General features: G+C 40.9%; 1 protein-coding gene across 4 annotated transcripts in view; it reads left to right on the top strand.

Annotated features, from left to right (window-relative positions):
* The first annotated feature begins 470 nt into the window (after window positions 1–470).
* grin1b (glutamate receptor, ionotropic, N-methyl D-aspartate 1b) overlaps window positions 471–20,408 on the top strand; it is a 47,130-nt gene continuing 27,192 nt past the window's right edge. For all 4 annotated transcript variants that reach the window (XR_003297699.1, XM_026343962.1, XM_026343963.1 and 1 more), the window contains exons 1-7: window positions 471–577; window positions 1,930–2,186; window positions 6,717–6,851; window positions 7,134–7,310; window positions 13,669–13,731; window positions 14,669–14,766; window positions 15,404–15,525. Coding sequence is in view for 3 of the 4 variants with exons in the window: in XM_026343962.1 (XP_026199747.1) it covers window position 577; window positions 1,930–2,186; window positions 6,717–6,851; window positions 7,134–7,310; window positions 13,669–13,731; window positions 14,669–14,766; window positions 15,404–15,525 (853 nt within the window). In the remaining variant the exon portion in view is untranslated. The remainder of the gene's footprint in view (window positions 578–1,929; window positions 2,187–6,716; window positions 6,852–7,133; window positions 7,311–13,668; window positions 13,732–14,668; window positions 14,767–15,403; window positions 15,526–20,408) is intronic.

Genomic DNA, 20,408 nt, shown 5'->3' with positions numbered 1-20,408 from the left:
GATTTCTGTGAGCGCGCTCGTGCCCGCGCTCCTGCGGCCACGCGCCTCTTCCTCTCCTCCGTCTGTGAGCGCGCGGGATCCAAGGACAGACCGCGGGCTCGCGAGCATCAGGTCACCTGGAAGTCCGCGAGCATCACCGGACCCGGACACCGGAGCCGGTCCGAACCGGGACCAGCGGTAGAACACAAGGAGACACGTTCGTGAGAATAAAGGAGAAAATAAGGTTTAAACGATGTTTGTGTGAATCAACAGGACGCGGATCAACAGCTGTACCGAACTGAACGGACCGAACCCCCGGAACGACCACAAAACGTCACCGGAGATTTTTCCCGGTTCACGGTTTATCGCAACAGTTTGTTAATAACCCAACAACCTTTAACCCGAAAGACCCGGACCGGAACCGAGAGCGAACGGCAGCTTTAGGGAGCAACAGACGGTACCGGACTGGGAGCACTGGGAGCACTGGGAGCACTGGGAGCACTGGGAGCACTGGGAGCACTGGGAGTCCCCGTGATTCAATCCCAGACGGTGAAATCAACAGGACGCGGAGCTGTGACGGAATTTTAATCTGGAAACAGTGAGTCACATTTTCTACACGTTTCAGCAGATTAAACGGGATTAAAACCTCACATCCACGACCAGAACCTGCTCATCTTCACGGTTCTGTGTGAAATAACACAAACTGTCAACAGAAAAATAAATGGAAATAGAAAAACATCTTCACCATCATCATCATCATCATCATCATCATCATCAGTGTGGTTTCTTCCTCACCGTTTTATTTTCTTCACCTTTTTATTCTTATTTATTATTAAAGTCCGTATTAAACCGTAGTTTTCTGTCCGGTTTGTGGACAGAGGAAGATTATTAGAAATAAAACAGTGAATTCTGATGGAAAACAAGACGGAAACAGTTCAGTTCTGAAGGTTTAGATCAAAAAATCCTGAGAAAATCCACGTTAATGTCAGATGTTCTGTGTAAAACAGTGAAACCTCCTCCTGACGTGTTTGTGGTAAAATCTTTTAAAGATTCCTGATTTTCTGTGGACGTGGGAAAAATAATTCCTTTTTAGAGCAGTATTTAAATCTGATGTTTAATTAATTTTGGAATAGTTGATGAAAACTGATCTTTAGCTTGTTCATCGTCACTGAAGCTGGTTTCACCTTTAAACTGGACCATCAGAAGAATCAGGTCCATTGTGCAGTTTTCACACATGTAAAACACAGGTAGACATCGTCTGAGTCACACGTGTTCTCACACACACTTCACCTGTGTAGAGCGAGCAGACACATTACCTGGACTTTGATGTGGGGCTCGCAGGACAAAGTCCAGGTAATCCCCGAGCCGTTTGACCCGGACGTTGCTGATGTCCAGATACGTTCAGGGTCCAGAGCATGTCTGAAAACAGCTGAGGTTTGGTTCTGTTGGCAGCATCAAAGACAAACTTATTCCTGTCTTGGTCTTTCTTCTTCCAGCTTCACTCACTTCAGTCCGGTTCCTTCTTTCATCATCAACCACACAGCTACTTACGTTGCAAAGTGCTTTTTCTAAAGTGATTTTAAACCTTGTGGCTCCGTTCATACTGAATAACAGCAACAGTTACACTGACTAACATGTTCCTGCACTATTAATAATGTGATTCATGCGTGACGACCTCCAGCTGTGAGTTTACTGTTTCGATTTGTGTCTCAGTTCACGTTGTTCTGTCCGTTCCTTCTGTCTCCTGCGGTTCCCTCTCCAGCCACCAAGTGTCCTCGTTCTTTGTCTCCATTTGAACCTGGTTCTTCTCTGAGTGGTTCATGTCTTGATGCTTGAACAGGCGTGAATCTGCTCAGTGCAGATGTTCACACATCGACTGGACTGTCTTTAATCTTCAGTCCTCCTCCTCCTCCGTGCTCTCTGACCTCCCTCTGTTTCTCCTCCTCCCAGTGGAGCTGCGTGGTGTGCTGCTCCTCACCGTGCTGCAGTGCTGCTCCGTGGCCCGCGGTGGTTGTGAACCTCGGCTGGTGAACATCGGGGCCGTGCTGAGTCAGAAACGTTACGAGCAGGTGTTTAAGGAGGCGGTGAGCCAGGCCAACACTCTGTACGGGAAAGACAAGTTCAAGATGAACGCCATCTCCGTCACACACAAACCCAACGCCATCCAGATGGCCCTGTCCGTCTGCGAGGACCTGATCTCCAACCAGGTGAGATGGCTCAGACTCATCTCACACTCACAGTTAAAGCATAAACATGTATAACACACATAATCTGGTTCCTCCTGGTCCACCTCACTCAGTCTACATGAATCCACAGCGTCCTGGTGTGAACTAGCCAATCACCGCTAACCTTGTGTCAGTCATTGTTCATATATCCAGTGCACACATGTCGTCTGCTCCTCTGTAGGGACGATTCTCCGGAGGCAGGGCTGAGGCTCAGCACACAGGGAGAGGTAGTGCTGCCTCTCACACTTTGTTTTGTGCAGTTCGCCCACGGCTCCATTAATTTAATCTTCTGACATTGTGATCTCACTGTGACCTTACCTGTACACACACAGTCACAGTGTCTGCAGAGAAACTAAGTGTCTGTGAAACATCTTTATTGTCTCCTCCAATCACAATATGTGTTTCTGATGTGGTTTATTACAGAGAGGTTTAAACGCAGAAATATCTGCATCATCACTGTGAGTTTATCAGCTTCAGCCACAACATTAAAACCAGCTTGGGAGCTCTGACCAGTCTGAGGCTGGTTAACGAAGTGCAGCTCAACACAGTCACTGTCTGTGTAGCTGTTAAACTGTAGGTCTGTATTCAGACTCAGATCATTAACAGATGAAGTAAAACAACAGAGCTGAATAGAAGCGTGTTGTACAGAGAAAACGTGAGAAACAGTTTCTGGTCAGGTCTAAATTATTATTGATTCAAAGGGGGGGGGGGGGGTTTGAACAGACTCAATCTGGCTGACACCAAATCCACAAATGTTGACAAACACACAAACACATCGATGAAAATAGCTCATGAAACCCTGTTACAGCGTCAGTGACAGCAGATCATCAGACGGGGGTGGCTCCTGGAAACGGAATCGTCAGATTAGACTTTCTTCTTCTAGGAGATATTTTACTTTATGAATATGAAATTAGAGAGAATGTGGAATTGTTTTGGTTAATTATATTATCAACTAATTCTGTAAATACCAAGATTTTATGATGATGGCCTTTACGTTGTTTGTTTCTGATGGGAGGTGGACGAGGAGGAACACAGTAGGAGAGATGAAGAAGACTGAAGGAAGGAAGGAAGGAAATACAGATGCCTGAATGAACTGTAGGACAAAGGAGTCATTACAGATGCGTTGTGGATAATGTAATTCTACTGGTCCTGCAGCTCAGAGTCAAACAATATTTTAATTTTAATGTTTTAATTCTCAACTAGAGCAAAACAGTGTTCAGTGTTATTTATATTTAATGATATTTGATGATGTGACTTTATTCTCACATTACTGAGACAGAACTATCTCATTTTATTCTTGGAAAATCGTTATGAATTTAATCTTGAACGTGACTTTTTCCTGGAATATTTTCAAAAGAAAACTTTCCATATTCCCAGACTATGATATGACAGTGTTTTGTAGTGTTTATAATTTAGTTTTTAAGGCTGATTATCACTGAACTATAGAAAATCAAGTATTTAAATATTTATTTTTCTCACCTGTTTTAATATGTGCAGTGAAATGAGGATGTGGGACAGGATGCACTAAACGGTTAATATTAACAATAAAGAAACAAAAATTGTAAAAACTAAAAAAAAAAAGTGATAAATAGAATTAAATATGTTAAAATGTATAAAGATAAACATTAAAAACTATTGTGATTAACGAATAAAGGGGATATAATGCAGTATCCTCACTGAGTACAAACTAGTTTTCAGAGCAGAGGACAGTGAGACTGAGGTTTAATTATGAATCAGAAGAAAATAATAAGACAGACCGATCAGAAGAAGCTTCACATGTTAAAAATATAACAGCGCTCCCGGAGTTAAGCTTCAGCTCTTTTTAAAGCGTCAGCTTCATCTTCGAGTCTGTGATTAAAGACAAATAAAAATAAACGGAGCGACGTGTGAAGGAGCATCTGCTGCAGGGAACATCAGCTCGTTTACTCTGTCTCGTATAGTTTGTCTTCTTTACTTCGTCCCATTTGGCCTGAGACATGTCGTCTGTCTTCACTTTCATTTGTCTGGTTTGTTGTTCTAGAAATTTCTTCTACTAACAGAAACAATCTGCAGCTAGCGCTTAAAGAAGAAAGTGAAGAGCAGCTGCTGTCAGATCAGATTCATGTGTCATCTCAACACACAAACGGGAAAACAACATCCAGAAGCGAACTATGAGTTTTTAGTCAGGTTGATCTGTAAATGAGATTTTAATTGCGCCCAGTTGTAATTTGGTACAATTAACACATGACTGAGTGAACTGTGTCACACCCTGAGGACATTATCACCTCTGATGTCCCTCCAGAATAAACTTCCATAAATCCATTTAAAGATCAGAGAACAGAACTTCACTCACAATCTTCATGTTTTTAACTTTTATTCAGTGTCACAGTAAAACACTGACAGTCTGAGTGTCCATGATCCACTGCAGACAGGAGCTGATCATGGAGAATTCAGCTGCTTTTAATGGGACAGTTTGACACCGATACACAGGCCTCAAGTGAATAGAAGTTACAAAATATAATTCATTAAGCCTGTCGGGTAACTTTTCATGTTTAGCATTATGACAAGAAGAGAAGAGATGTGGCCAATAACAATAATAAGGTCTATGCCACTACAGGGAATGAGCCCAGGTGCAGACAATCAGGCAATGTGAGAAATCTGGAGGTGGAATCCAGCTCCAGGTTGTGCCTCTCGTGTATCATCGTATCATTCAGTCACACAAGGAACTCCACTGTTTCTCAACTCCCCTAAACTCTGAAGGCATTTCTAGACGGTCTGTGTTAAAAAATAAAAAAGTATCTGAGTATAGAGTCTCAGGTAGTGCTTTGTCTGACTCATTTTGAGAATCGACAGCACTGATTTAGACGATAGAAAAAACACTGGGCGCAAAAACTTTTATTTATTTATTTATTTTTCTAAATTTGAATTGCCGCCTTCGGATTTGCTGAATGAAAAGATTTATAATAATTCAAGAGAAATTGGATTTGCTTTGTGGAGTCAGTGTTTGATTTGTCCATTCTGGGCTACTGTAGAAACATGGCAGCCTAAATGTTGACTCATTGTAAGGTTAAAGAAAACTCAACAGTAGGATAATTATGAATACTATATTCCACTTCTGCTACAAATCTTCCAAACTGCAGCTTTATACAAAAACTGCACCAACACTATCTGACAACAACTGTCATCAGAACCAGTTACACCTTAACCGTCGTGTCATAACACAAATCACTGCTTTGGCACACAGGGCGTTGCAGCAAGAGCCAAACATTTGTCTCTTTAATGCATAAAGAATTAATCAAATAGTTACACCAGGAATTTAAATCAGTTTGCCAGGGATTTCCACCCCCGCTGTATGTAAAGTAGTTAAACTAAACAACAAAGACTACAAAAACTCAGAACATGACAGAAGAAATCTTTATTCTTATGTTGTCTAAACGACAGAAAGAGAAGGACAAGCAGAGAAAAGACAATGAAATTTTCACTTTGGTTTCCTTTGTGGAGAAAATGAGGCCAACATGGCGTCGACGTGTTGGACAGAGAGAGATGGACATCAGATTAACTTCCTCTCTCTCTCTGCAGAAACAGAGATGTAATCCGTCCATCGTCCCCGTGGAGAGATGGAGGGATTACAGAGGCAGCACTCACACACTCTTGGTCACATACGTCTGTGTAACAGTGTGTTTGCTTCAGGCTGCTGCAGAGCTGGTTTCAGTCTCATTCAGTCTGAGCTGCTGGTGTGTTCATGTTGTTTCTAAAGTAAAAGGACACAGGCCCTGAGAGCTCAACACGCTGTAACTTAATACAACCAAATAAAGAAAATGTCTTCACCAGTTGAAAAAATTTTGGAGCAAAACAACATCCAGAAACTGACGGAAAGTCTATAGAGATTCTCCGGCCAAGGTTTTCCAATGATGAAATGGACTTTGTTGATGTCACTGAAGATGTTTCACGTCTATTTGCTATTAAATAGAAATTGTAGGAACAACCCTGAATACATTACATTACAGTCATTTAGCAGACGCTTTTATCCAAAGCGACTTACAAGTCATTACAAGTTACAATGGTAGGCAGGGCAGCGTGAGGAGGTCTTGCCTAAGGACCTCTACTGGAGGTAGCCATAGCTGGGATTTGAACCCCAGTCTCCCACATGGGAGGCGGTGATGTTACCACTACACTAACCAGCCGCCTGAATACCCCAGCACATACTGAAATACCAAGAGGAGGTAGTGGTTCATTTGATAGGGCAGTCATCCATGATCCTCAGGATTAGGGGTTTGATTCCTGGTTCCTCTAGGCCACTTGTTGAGGTGTACTTGAATAAGACACAGAAACCCCAGTGTCCAACAGCAGTTTACCCAACGAATACTGTTTACGTTTTCTTAGACGATGTGAGATGTTTGAGAGTCTGGAAAGACTAAATATGAACTTATCACCTGTAGCATCAGCCTCATATCAGGATTCACGTCTGCAACATACTGACAAAATACCTTTAGGATTAAAGTTAATAAATTATTTACTTTTCTCTTTGTGTAGGTGTACGCGATTCTGGTCAGTCATCCTCCTCAGTCCAACGACCACTTGACTCCAACACCTGTTTCCTATACGGCTGGTTTCTACAGAATCCCGGTGGTCGGGCTGACAACGCGTATGTCCATCTACTCTGATAAGGTAACCTAAATAACACAGTAGAACTTCCTAATGTGTGTGCAAAACATCAAAAATTATGCAATGTTGTAGTTTTTTGTGTTTCTTTCTGGTCATTTGTTTGTCTTTGTAGTCAGCTTGTGTCTCATTTTAGTTTTCCATGTCTTTTTGGTCACTTTCTATCTTGATATAGTTGTTTTGAAGCTCTGCAGTAGTTTAGTTCCTTTTTCTGGTAGTTTCATCTCTACTGTACATTTTTCTTCAGTTTCCAGTCAAGATTAACACCTTGCTCCTCTTCGTCCTCAGAGCATCCACCTGTCGTTCCTGAGGACGGTGCCTCCGTACTCCCACCAGGCTCACGTCTGGTTCGATCTGATGAGAGAATTCAGGTGGAACCACATCATTCTGATTGTGAGCGATGACCACGAGGGCCGAGCCGCTCAGAAGAGACTGGAGACTCTGCTGGAGGAGAGAGAGACCAAGGTCAGCTCAGATACACACTAACACACTCACACACATACACATACACATACTGTACATGCAGTCGGTATGAAGACGTGTGTTTATGTGCCCTCTTCCGTCATCCTCCGCCCTTTAATATTCTTCCTGCCATCAGCTTCAGCTTCTCTCCCATTGCTGCTTTTCCTCTTCTTCTTTTCTTTCTTAGATTTTTTTAATCTCCACCAAGATCATTTTGGTTTTGATCCTGTCTAGAAAAGAAATTCGACCATTAAAGCAACCAGTTCTATTTTATTCCCGTCTACGTTTTATTTCAGTGCAGATTTGGGTTTGAGTCGTCTACGTCCTGTATAACTCATCACACCTGATGAGTTGTGTGTTTTCACTTTGGTCTCTCATTACTGCTGATCACATGATGAAGGCAGCAAACACTACAGTAAAACCAGTCCATCCTCACCTGCTCAGGTAAATCAGTTTGTAATATCAGAAAGGCTGAGAAACACCTGGCTCCATCTTGAACAGCTGGACATGAACATCACATCTTCAGTTCAGTTCAACTGGGAATCGAGTTTTAATTTACAGTTTCTTTTGTGTTAACCCCATGAACCAAAATCAGTTCAGCAGTCACTGACACAGTCTCAGTGTCAGTCTGGACGTTACACCCAGAAACACTGTTACAGCCGACACAAACGGAGCTCGGTTCATTACGTGTAATTCATCACTTTTATACAAACCATTAACAGGATAAAGGCAACGAAATCTAAAACCTGTGACTTGTTAAGTTGCTAGAAGCTTTATTTATCTGACAAAAGGGCAAAGAAAATATTTTTATTGTTTTCATTAAAGAACTTCATTGGAGAGAGGGATGTACTGATCTGACTTCTTCTGATACTGATACCTGCGTTCGTGTATCGGCCGATGCCCAAACTGATCTGATTCATGAATGAAGTATAAAGTTTGTTTTGTGGAAGACATCGTGCTCTTCAGCATGATACTTTTTGAGGTGTTTGATTAAGCTTGATGTGTTTTACAATGTTAATAATGTATGTCCATAGAGCTGAGTTTGTTTGTCTCCATGTTGTGAGTCAGGTCTACCAGTCTCCTACTTGTGCTGCTAACTCATGACGTAGCACATGTCTCAAACATAAACTTAGATTACTGCCATTATTCGATGCCAAGCCTGGTTATTTAGGCAGTGTCATGGCTGATATCTGATATGGGCTCAGTTTATCGCTGAGCAGAAGCCAATTTTGAGTTTGATGCTGCAACAACCTCAAAAAAAGTTTAGGCTATAGTCGTGTTTACCACCGTGTTACATTACCTTTAATTACAGTTACACTTTTTAATCATTTGTAAAGTATGGATACTCATTGACAACATTTTAGTGTAATATATGCCCATTCTTGTTGCACACTAGGGTTTTTTTGAATGTACTAGCACTAATGTACTAATACTAGTACTACTAATGTACTGTGTGCTAATGCTGACAGCTCAGCTGTAGACAGAGTAAGTCCCAGTCTGACACATGTAAAAAGCCTTGTTTAGAAATGTTTCAGACTTTGGTCTCGGAAAAGTTGTGGAAGTTAATGTTAATGTCCTGAGGACACGGTTTGATTATTATTTTCTGCTTTTTGGTGGGAAAAGATCCAGTGTCTTTGTCTCACGTTGATCACGGCACAGCTCACCTGGAGCACTGAATGTCTGTTCTGTGTGTTCGGTTCCATGTGTTTATCTAGAACAAATACACAAATATCATTTCACAGCCCGACTACTTTGGGAGACAGAGCTGGACTGGAGTCAGGTGAATCTGTCTCGGTGGTTTTGTACCTTTCACTCGTAAACATCTGGATTATCTTTTACATCTTGGGCACAGAGCAGTCGTTTTTTCCTCAAAACAAGCTAAAGCATAAACTCAGAACATGTTTCTACTGTTTTTCTCTCATCTGACACGTGGGGCAGCTGTGGATTAGGAGGTACAGTCGTCACCACCACGAGGTTGGTGGTTCGATCTCCTCCCAACCACATGTTGAAGTGTCCTTGGTACAAAGGCTGTTGACACTGTAAATGCAGATCATTTAGCTCTGCTCTGAAGAACTCGGTGGCCTTTCTGCAAAGAACTGATGTTTAGTCTCCTCCTTGTGTAGCAGCGTGTCTGGACTCAGCGGTGGACTGTGTTAACAAGATGAGTTCTCGTGCAGTTTCCCAAAGGTCACAAATATTAAAATGTTCCTTCACTGGGCCTTTACACAATAAGATCCTCTCAGAGCATCTGAATCTTTTACGACTGTAAATGGTGAAAAACTAAATTATTTACAGTCTCATATTGAGAAATTAAATTTTTGAATAGATTAATATTTTGTCTCTGTTGTCGTGCTACAGCATTCAAATTTTTATTATTTATTTAAACTAAATAGTTTTTTCAGTGAAAACGTTGTTTGTCAGATAAGTCAGTTTAACAAAATTGAATAGTTCACAGATTTTAGTTTTTATTGCAGTTTAGAAAAAGTCCCAGTTTTTCTGTAGATGTTGTTTTTTACCCTCTGATTCCTTTTTTGTGAGTAAATCACCTGCAGAGAACCGGATGCAGGAGAAAGATGGTTTTCTAACAGTGTGAGAGCATCTTGACCATTTTCACCTAAGTGGAAACAATCCGTCATGGGTTCCATGATTTTCCATCACTGTGTATTTTAAGAGATGACACATTTCTGTGTGTTCTTAATTCAAATAATGATTTTCAGTCTTGGTGGAGGTTTGAGCTTTTTATTTCCTTGTTTTTTCTTATGTTCTTTTGTGTTTTTGTTTCACCTTTGTTTCTTTTCATTTAAAAATCTGCTTACATTTTCTGTTGCTGAGCCTTCTCTGCTTTCTCTCTTCAGTGCTGTCTCTCTCTCTCTCTCTCTGTCCGTCCACATCATCTTTCAGTTCTTCACCTCCGTCTGTTGTCTGGTTTCTCATCACCTCGACACTGATGGAGAGTCGGAGTCGTGCAAACACATCTCAGCTGCTTCTGTGGCAGCTGACGACCTGCCTCACTGTGAAATCTATCTGTCCGACTGTCCACGTGTCAGCAAGCAGAAAGTCAGATCAGCTCCATTCTCACTTTGACTAAAATGAGCATCAGTGTTAAAACAGCAGAGAAGACTGAACAGTGCTGACGGAAGATTAATCAGAAGAGGACGGGCTGCAAGTGAGCTAAGAGACACATGATGCAAATTATGACACAAATAAATAATATTACTGTTTTCTATAGTAAAGAAGAGATAAGTTGCTAAACATGTGGAAACAAATGAGGAACAGTGGAATCAAAGACTGGACGGACAGGATAGAAGAAAAATAATTTAAAAAAGAGCAGAGCTGGACATTATTTATACTGTCTATTCTAATATGAGTATGAGTATTAGATACTCCTTAGTTCAATAACATTTACAGTATTAGTAATGACTGTTTCTCTGCAGTACTGTACAGTTATTACAGAAAGTACAAGTTCATGTGTAAAGTAACCTTGTCTCAGGGCTGACTTCTAACTGAATCAAAAAACGCAATTAAAACATTTACAGATGTTTTAAATCTGAACCTCGGAATAAAAAAATGAAAAAATAATAAAATAAAATAAAGTCAGATTTAAGTTTAGAGAAGCTGAAAAGTGACTTCCTGTCTCACATTTTGAGCCAAAGACCTTCATGAATATTGGAGCAGAGACTTTTTAAAGTAGGAGCAGACATGAATATTACAGCAGACGAGTCCAAGGAGGTGAACAGAGCTGTGTGTTGTTTCTGAATTAAACATCTCTCTGATTCCTAATGTAATAATGATAATGATGAAAAGCAGCAGAGGCGCTGAGCTCGCCGTGAACTTTATAAAAGAAATGGCGGCTGCTACAAACCACTGCACAGTAACGGTTCAGTAGTTTATAAAGTCATTAATCATTACCAGCTCCAGTTAGTCTCATGTTTGTTCATTAATATGTAACAACTATTATTATTTAATAAGGTTGTTTATTCACAGTTACAGTTTCCACCACATCATTATTATTATGTAGATAACAACAGTGTAGTCAACATTAGGGTTCATAAAGTAACACCACATTTTAGTAGTTTGTTCACGCCACAGACAAATTAATACACACATCTACAAGGTATACTAGCGAGCTAGCTGCTAACATGTTAGCCAGCCGTGTAATGCTAATCAGTTACCTTAGCTCTGTTCACTTTTACCTGTTTTACATTATATGGCTCAGTATAAATTTATTGAAGCAGGAAAATAAAGTTGCCAGTATCATGATATAGAGGTTACAATTCAGGATATTGTGATTCTGTAACCAAGGTAACATATTGCAATTTTTAAAATCTAGTTTTAAGGAAACTTTCATAGTATAAAGAACAAAAAATAAACTTAAAATGAACCAGTGCCTCTTATGTAACTTATTAATTAGGAATGATTCCAGTGTTTTTTAGAATTAATACAGATTCACACACCTCAGTATCGTGATACTCGTGTGTATCAATATGTCTAAAGACGTAGTGTTCAGAAATAAAGAGGTGTTAAACTGCAGCTTCATCACAACTGGGAATAAGACGATAAATGGACAATTAGTCTTGTGACACAAACACAAAGACAGATGTTAACTTGTCCTCGTCAGCATCCAAATACACCGACTTTGCATTTACTCACTGACAGCTTCAGCCCATGTGTACAGAGATTTTTATATCCACATTTTTTATATGATGCAGTTGAAACACGGTCAGACAGGTGGAGAAACAGGTTGTGTATTCTTATAGATGTGTGTGTGTGTGTGTGTGTGTGTGTGTTATTCAGGGACTTGCGATGTAAATTTAATGAGATTAACATTTGGAGCGGATTGAGTCGAGGACTAATGGGACGCTCTGCCGCCACACCAGCTTAACATCAGAGGACGTTTCCTGAGAGCAGAGTCAGAGCTGAGTTCGTCCTCTGCTCCGTGAAAATCAAACTTAACTGAAGCTCAGGCAGGTTTGTGACACGAGGCCGGTTGTAGACGGGTTTACTGTTTAACAAAAAAATCAAGGAGGAAAGCACATCAGGGCGAATGACAGGACTGAACAACATATTACAATAAGACTGTACAGTGCACGAATGCAGGTTTGGTCTTTGACGTTGTGGTTTTAGATTGAAGTTCAAAGAACAACTGAATTTAAATGTTCCTGTTCTGTCTTCTCCAGATTCAGAGGTTTATAATAAAGACCAGTTTCAGTCTCATAATCTACTGCAACAACCCCAAACTGTCAGGCCGACACGTATTAAAGCTAAAATAGCTGACGACAGCTCTGTTGTTGAGAACGAGGATCAGAGTTCGACACGTTTCGGATTTCTTTGTTCTTTGTTGCTCTAAAAATAAAATCCAGCTCAGAAATATCTGGAACTAAATATAACTGATGAAATCAACTGTAGAGTCAATTTAGCTTTTTATACTGTAAATAGACAAAACCATCCTGATTATTGTATTTGATTATTTTATTAGGATTTTACTGAATGGTAAAATCAGAGCATTTACTAAAGTAAAAGTACTAATACTGTATTGTGTTGACCTTAAAGTATTAAAGTATAATCAGGAAAATGTCAGTTCAAATTTGAACTAGAAAATATTGGTTAGGTTTTAAAATTAAATAACAATTATTTAGAAAGTTTGAAATTAACTTTCTTTAAAATTTTAATTTGTAAAGTAACTAAAGCTGACATTAAAGTAAAAAATAATCTTCTGTGCCTCCCTGGAGTAAAAGTACACAGGACCATAATCATTTATTGTTAATTCCCTTTAAGACCTGAAACCTCCTGTAACGTCTTTGTAAGTTTGAACAATTTAATTTATTCCTACCATCTGATTATTTCCTGTCTATTTCTTGTGTCTCTGTTACATTAAAGTGAGTTTACGTCAAACACACGATGAATTTCAAATGTGAACATTCAACATGATACTAGCAGCTTTTTAAATATTTTATATTTGAAATGTAAACATCATGTGAATCCACTTACAGACAGTACACACGTTTCTCGGAAGCTTTGCATATGAAAGGTGATTTATTTATTATCCAGGGGGTTTTATTTTGTCGTTTTACTTCATGCAGCAACAGATTTTAGTCTCCCAGGTGTCAGGTAGAAACTCTGAATGTTGTTTTTGCTTAGTTGAAGAAGAGAAAGTGAAACTAAATTCTAATCAGTTTTAAAAAAACATCCCATCAGACAAAGACAGTCAGACAGGTGGACAGTCAGACAGGTGGAGAGATGTGTGTGCGTGCTCCCCCCTCCTCCACCCCCTGGTTTGCAGCAGAAATCATGTGTTGGATGCTCTGACTGTCTATAACCTTCTTCTGTGTCTGCGTATTTTCTCTGTGCACATTACCATCAGACTAAAAACAGGAACTATGACAACCTCGACCAACAGAACTTTGACTTCAGGAGAACACCCAAGGTATAAACTTTGCATGGTCAAATGATGCACGCCGCCCAACCAATCTCTGAGCTCGCCCGGTAGTAGCCAAACACAGTCAGCCCCCCCTCCCCCCGCCCAGAATCCAACCCAGCTCCAGAGATAGACTCTTATCCTGGTGGCACGTCTTTTCTCCACCATCTCTTTTCTTTCTTTTGATTTTTCATGAGTCCTGCACCGGGAATGGGTTCACACTTGCAGGAGAGACGCCCTTCCTCTTCCTCCTCCCCACCTCTCCCTCTCCTCCTCCTCCTCTCCCTCCCCCCGCCCTGAGTTTTTTCCTGTGTGAAGGGTTGCATGCAGCCAGGCTGACGCTTGGCTCCGTCTGCAGATCCGAGGAACACCGCCCCCCCAGGATCCTCTCTCTCCTCTGCAACATCAAACCTTTTCTTTTTCTTTTGGGAAATGAACCACTTTCTCCTCCTCCCTCCTTCTGCTGCTCCTGTCCTCCCCCGCCTCCCTCCTGCTCCCCCTCTTCCTTCTCTTCACTCGAATCTTTTTTTTTTATAATTTGCGGTTGCATCAGCGCTCTCTAACATGCACGTCCCTGATTGGTTGGTTGGTTGGTTGGAGTCTTGACAGCGCCTCAGTTTGCATGTGCCACCACGCCACGCACAACTTTTTGCCCCTCCTTTGTATTCAAGCTTCGACTTTGAGTTTTCTTTCAGTTCAGCAGCTCTTCAACACTTTTGTCTTCATTTTTTGGCTCTGCCCCCTCCTCCCGTGGTAGATTGGGTGAGAGGGAGCATGGTCGAGGCTGGGGTGGGGGTGGGAGGGAAGATCCTGCTGGTTCGGAGCTAATGATGCCTGTCCTATGATGTGTCCTGTGGTGTTTTGTTCTCCCGTGTTTCTCAATGTCCTACGATGGTACCTGTGGCCCTGCGCTGTCACCTGTCGTCCTGCGCGGGGCGCTCTCCAGGCGGAGAAGGTGCTGCTGTTTAGCCAGGACACCAACCTGACGGCCCTGCTGCTGGAGGCCAAAGACCTGGAGGCCCGAGTCATCATCCTCTCTGCCAGGTCTGTTAATGAGGAGAACTATGGTGGTTAGCCTCAGCTCATACCAGAGATAATCCACTGATTAGCAGATAATAAAGTCAACTCTTTGAGAATCTGGAAACACTCTGTTTCTGAAGGTATTCCCAGAACTCTGTCGATCAGAAAAAACAATAATCCAGTCTGGTTCATGAAAACAGTTTCTGTCTATGTTGAGTTACCAGCAGCACGACTGTGAAGTCTTAGTCATAGTGTATAAAAATATTGTCTCTACTATTGATGTAAACTGTTATTATGCTGGTCCAGATGGAGACAGCTGTAACCACGGTAACTAGGGATGTCCCAGTCAATTAAACACTCAGGTGTGGAGTAAAGAGCACGACTGAAAGGCAGATAGAGAGGTTCAGACGTTTACCTCTAATAGCTGAAGGCAGACAGACAAGGCTTTGGCAGAAGTGTTGTCAAACAGAAAAACAGCCGAGCATGGAGAGAAGTGACGATTCAGAAACTGTCAGGTGTGTGGCAACAGGTGAGGCGGGATATTAGTGGATACAGTAAAACAATAGTATGCATGTAACACACTGACCAAAGGGAAGTAGACAGACGTCCACTGCAGCTTCATGATCATTATCCATCTGTGTGTGTGTGTGTGTGTCTGCAGTGAGGACGAAGCTGCAGCTGTTTATAAAGCCGCTCGTCAGCTCAACATGACCGGCTCTGGTTACGTCTGGCTGGTCGGAGAGAGAGAGATGACGGGCAAAGCTCTGAGTGAAGCTCCGGACGGTATGTGGAACCTGCCTCCTCTTCCTCAGCTGGCTTCTTCACTAATCTTCCTCACTCTTCTTCCTTACAGTTTCTCTCTGTCTCTATCTCGCAGCTCTGCTTCCATCCAAACCTCTAATTCTAGGTGGAGTTTTGCAAAAACTAAAACAAAGTCAAATACATGGAGTCTTTAAAAACAGGCAGCAAACTCAGATGTTGTTGGACAGTGAAGCACCTGTTTACTGTCTCTTTGTTTCTGTATTTGTATGGACGTGTTTCAGACTTTGAAACTGGACTTGATTCACACATTAGTTTAAACATCAGTTTTGTCAGGTTTGTGTTGGACGTAGAAAGCGACTCACAGGGAGGAAAAGTTGTTTTGTGGCTGCAGAGATCTGCTCAGATTCTGTATGTGATGAAGCTGTCGATGTTTTTACCCAGCAAGTCGCACTGTTCCTGTGCGTTTAAGGCTGTTAAAATATTGTTTGACTGTACTGACACAGTTTGTCAGTATGTTTACACTAACTCATCTCCAATATGCGTCCTTGCATTAATGCAGCTGGCAGACATCCAGTGTTAAAATATAAAAAACATCATAAGGCAGCAGATCTCTAAACCTGGGAAGCAGCAAACAGCACATTTAGGTGAATTGTGTGTGAGGAGGCTTCTGATCTTTAACTTTACCACCGAAGGATCTGTTACGCCTGAAAAAGGAGGAGTGGGGTTTCTCTGTAACTTACTCACCAAATCTTCTACACTTCACCTGTAACACTATAAAACTATAAGAACTATATAAGGACTATAACTAAGAACCACTAGAACGTTACCCTGAAATTCTGTTTGTTCAGATGTAGCTGGTCGTTTATCAAAACACCTTCGACGGTGTACTTCAAAAGCACTTGCGGATATTAAAGTACACTTATATTTATTACCATTTAAGAGCATCTTCATCATCAGTTTGAAACTCTTGGATGGAAACATGGCTGCTCTCTCTCCTCTCTCTGTCTGCTAGTGCTGTAGGTCTCTGATGAAGGAAGCTAGTCCTCATCACAGCGTCCTGGTGTGTTTCTCTCTCTGGTTTCTTCTGACTGCTGGTTGAACGTTTAAACATAGAAACAAACGTGTTTAAAGGTTCCTAACCACTGGTTTTCTTCTCTGGCTCATTGTAACTGTGGCTTTAAATGTGTCTAACATCTTTTTGTTTGTTTCATTTTCTATAGTGTGTGTTGTCCGCCCGCCCGCCCGTCTGCCCGTTCTCACAGTAGACAAGCTGCTTAATAGTCGGGGGTGGTGGGGGAGGTGGCTTTATTCAGGTTCAGTGGTGTTGGTGGGGAGGGGGTTGATAAACAGCTAGTGTCGCTGCGGTTACCGTGACGTGTGTCTGAACAAACACTGGTAAGATGCCGCCGCTGCTTCCTGTTACCTGCTTGATGCCCTTTGCTATTGGTCAATAGAGGCCCCGCCCACTGCAACATAGAGCTTGGGGGCGGAGTTCATTGACTCACCCGATTACCCAGTCAGCCGAACCGATTAGAGGATGAACAACACACAGACACACTTCCTCTGTAAATACACACAACTTTACACTGTACAAGTGTCATCTACACAAAACTAACCACTTTCTGCCACTTGACCAGAACTGGGTCACAGTGCCAGCAGGTTAATCAGGGTAGTCTAGTCCCTCTCCCAGAAATAGATTCCAGCTCCCCCTGGGAGAGCCTCAGGTGTTCCCAAGACCTGATGATATATATAATCTCTCCAGCATGTTCTGGGTCTAGCCTGAGATCTACCACAAGCTGGACCTATCCAGAAAACTGCTAAAAAGAGGCTTTCAAGAGGATCCTGACAAGATCAAGTCGTTTCAACTAGAAGGGCCAGTCGCTCTCGCTCCCTGGATTTAAACCCAACCAGCTCGTTTTGGCTTTTTCTATTCACAATCTTAAGACCCAGAGCAGAGTCGGGTCGCCATGGGAAATATAACAATAAAAACAGGAAGAAAACATTTGAGGTAAACAAGTAAAAAAGAAGTAAAAACCTTTGTTTTCTACAGATTCCCCAAATTAAATTTATGACTTATTCAGAATTTTAAAATACCACTTATAACATAATTTATTTTTTTTATTTATTTATTTTTTATTTATTATTATTTTACCATGGTATCACCTAAAATATGAATAAATGATGGAAACATTGGTGTTGACAGTATTAGATATTAGATTTAGTCAGGACTTCTCAGTAAGAATATCTCCAGTGTAGGAGAGCAGATCATTAACCTTCAATAAACATTCACATATTACATTTTCTTATATGATGGACATGTTTGGGTGTCCACGTACTCGGGTATTATTATCAGTGAAGCGTTTATACATTCAGATAGAGTAGACTATTAAAACTGTGAATGTTAGCTCAAAACAATCTGAGGATATAAGTCTAAAAGCAGAATTGAGGATGATAAAATGTTCAGAAGTGGAGTAAACTGTCTAAAAGTCAAACCAACCATTCAGTCCTGATGGACACTGTGAACTAGATTTCACTTTTCCCTCTGGCTGCTGGGTAATCGGCTCCCGCTCTGTTGCTGCGGCTTTTTCTTTCAGGAAACATCCTCACCAGCGAGCTGCTGCATTCTTAAAAATGATGTGTTATTTTTCCACACGTCCCCGTCTCTCCCGAAATCCAGATGTGTCAAAAATGACCCATCATTTTCTTAAAACTGCAGCAACACTGCACTCTGAAATAAATCCTCAGCTGTGTTGTCTCTGTTGCAGAGGTTAGAGGTCTCTTTTTACGGGAACTGTTTCAGACAGAAGCCTTTTATAGTGACATTTACCCAAAAGGTGTAAACGTTCATGTTTTATATCATTTCTTCATCAGAGGGATCATACTAACCAGGGAGGATAACAGGTTCCAGTGCTGTAAAAATATCCTTGAATTATAATATTTTCTTTCATTTCCATAAAAATCCTGATATTCCAACTCTTCAGAAAATGAACCTTTTAGATTTTAATGATCTTCCCTCGAGTGCCAACAAATGTTTACATTTGTAAAATGTAAAAATGTTTGTGTCCTGTGATATGTTCAGTATTTCCACAGTGAGTCCAAGTTGTTGTTTGAGATAATAATTTACATTTACATTTAGATATTACTACAAAACTAAGCAGGTAGTTAAATCCTAGCCTTTAGATATTGGTAATGGTCAGGCAGTGACGCAGAAAGACCAACACTCACAACATGAACACTAAACATCTCTAGAATTATAAAAATGACAAACAGCATGTTGACCTCACTGCACTATAATCCATGTGAAGACCAGGTGGATTAGTTTGTCAGAGACTGGGGATCTGGGAGGGTGAACAGAATAACATGCAACATACAACAACCCTGATAGTGCTGCACACATTTATCCCCACCTGAAGCCTGATAGTACTGCACAGCTGAATAGTTTTTATACACACGTTCCAGTTATTGTGTCCATGGGTGGATCTGTACAGTCTGATAGTACAAAGGTTGTTTTCTGAAGCAATTCTCTAAAAGGAAACCTGGAAAGCAGTACTGTGACATTATGAATTTTGATGTTGTTTTTCTTGACCAGACTCTTGTCACCGCACGAGGAACAGGTTTCTGCATTTGGTGCCTCAGCTAACTATACAGCAGCCTGCTAGCATTGTTAGCATTCCCCAGTGGAAATAATAAGCTTTACGTTTAATTTGTGAAGGTGGTGGACCATAACCATCCGTTTTTTAATTCGCATAACCAGAAAGTTAGAGAAATGTTTGCTTTTTGAACAACAGAGAAAAGTTACTTAACAGTAAATGTATTAAAGTTAAGGATTTGAGGTTCAGTTTGGGTAAAGTAGAGATGTTTGAGAATCCAAACAGTCCTAGCAGCAGAAAAGTGTTTCTAAAGGTTTGGAGCAAAATGTTAGCTAGCTGTTCTTCCACGAGAGAATGTTATAAATCAGTTCTGGTGAGAAATATGAATAATTTCTATGAACAACCTTTATTGAAATGAAATCAAATGTTAGTTTGCTCTGTTTTTGGTGGGGAATGCTAACAGTGTTTACATATTAGCCAGCTGTACCAGTGATGTTAACTGTACTAGTTAGCTGTTTACGGTAGCTTTATTGTGGAAAGCTAACAGTGTTAACAATCTGTTTATAGTAGTTTCAATGTGAAATGCTAACAGTGTTAGCCTGCTGTTTACAGTAGTTTCAATGTGAAATGCTAACAGTGTTAGCCTGCTGTTTACAGTAGTTTCAATGTGAAATGCTAACAGTGTTAGCCTGCTGTTTAAAGTGGTTTCAATGTGAAATGCTAACAGTGTTAGCCTGCTGTTTAAAGTAGTTTCAATGTGAAATGCTACCAGTGTTAGCCTGCTGTTTAAAGTAGTTTCAATGTGAAATGCTACCAGTGTTAGCCTGCTGTTTACAGTAGTTTCAATGTGAAATGCTAACAGTGTTAGCCTGCTGTTTACAGTAGTTTCAATGTGAAATGCTACCAGTGTTAGCCTGCTGTTTACAGTAGTTTCAATGTGAAATGCTAACAGTGTTAGCCTGCTGTTTACAGTGGTTTCAATGTGAAATGCTACCAGTGTTAGCCTGCTGTTTACAGTGGTTTCAATGTGAAATGCTAACAGTGTTAGCCTGCTGTTTACAGTAGTTTCAATGTGAAATGCTAACAGTGTTAGCCTGCTGTTTAAAGTGGTTTCAATGTGAAATGCTAACAGTGTTAGCCTGCTGTTTAAAGTGGTTTCAATGTGAAATGCTACCAGTGTTAGCCTGCTGTTTAAAGTGGTTTCAATGTGAAATGCTAACAGTGTTAGCCTGCTGTTTACAGTGGTTTCAATGTGAAATGCTAACAGTGTTAGCCTGCTGTTTAAAGTGGTTTCAATGTGAAATGCTAACAGTG

The sequence above is a fragment of the Anabas testudineus genome, chromosome 9, assembly GCF_900324465.2.
Source record: "Anabas testudineus chromosome 9, fAnaTes1.2, whole genome shotgun sequence".
In the NCBI taxonomy this organism is placed as follows: Eukaryota; Metazoa; Chordata; class Actinopteri; order Anabantiformes; family Anabantidae; genus Anabas; species Anabas testudineus.
The sequence above is the reverse complement of the archived record's forward strand: the minus strand, read 5'-3'. Positions and strand labels throughout refer to the sequence as shown.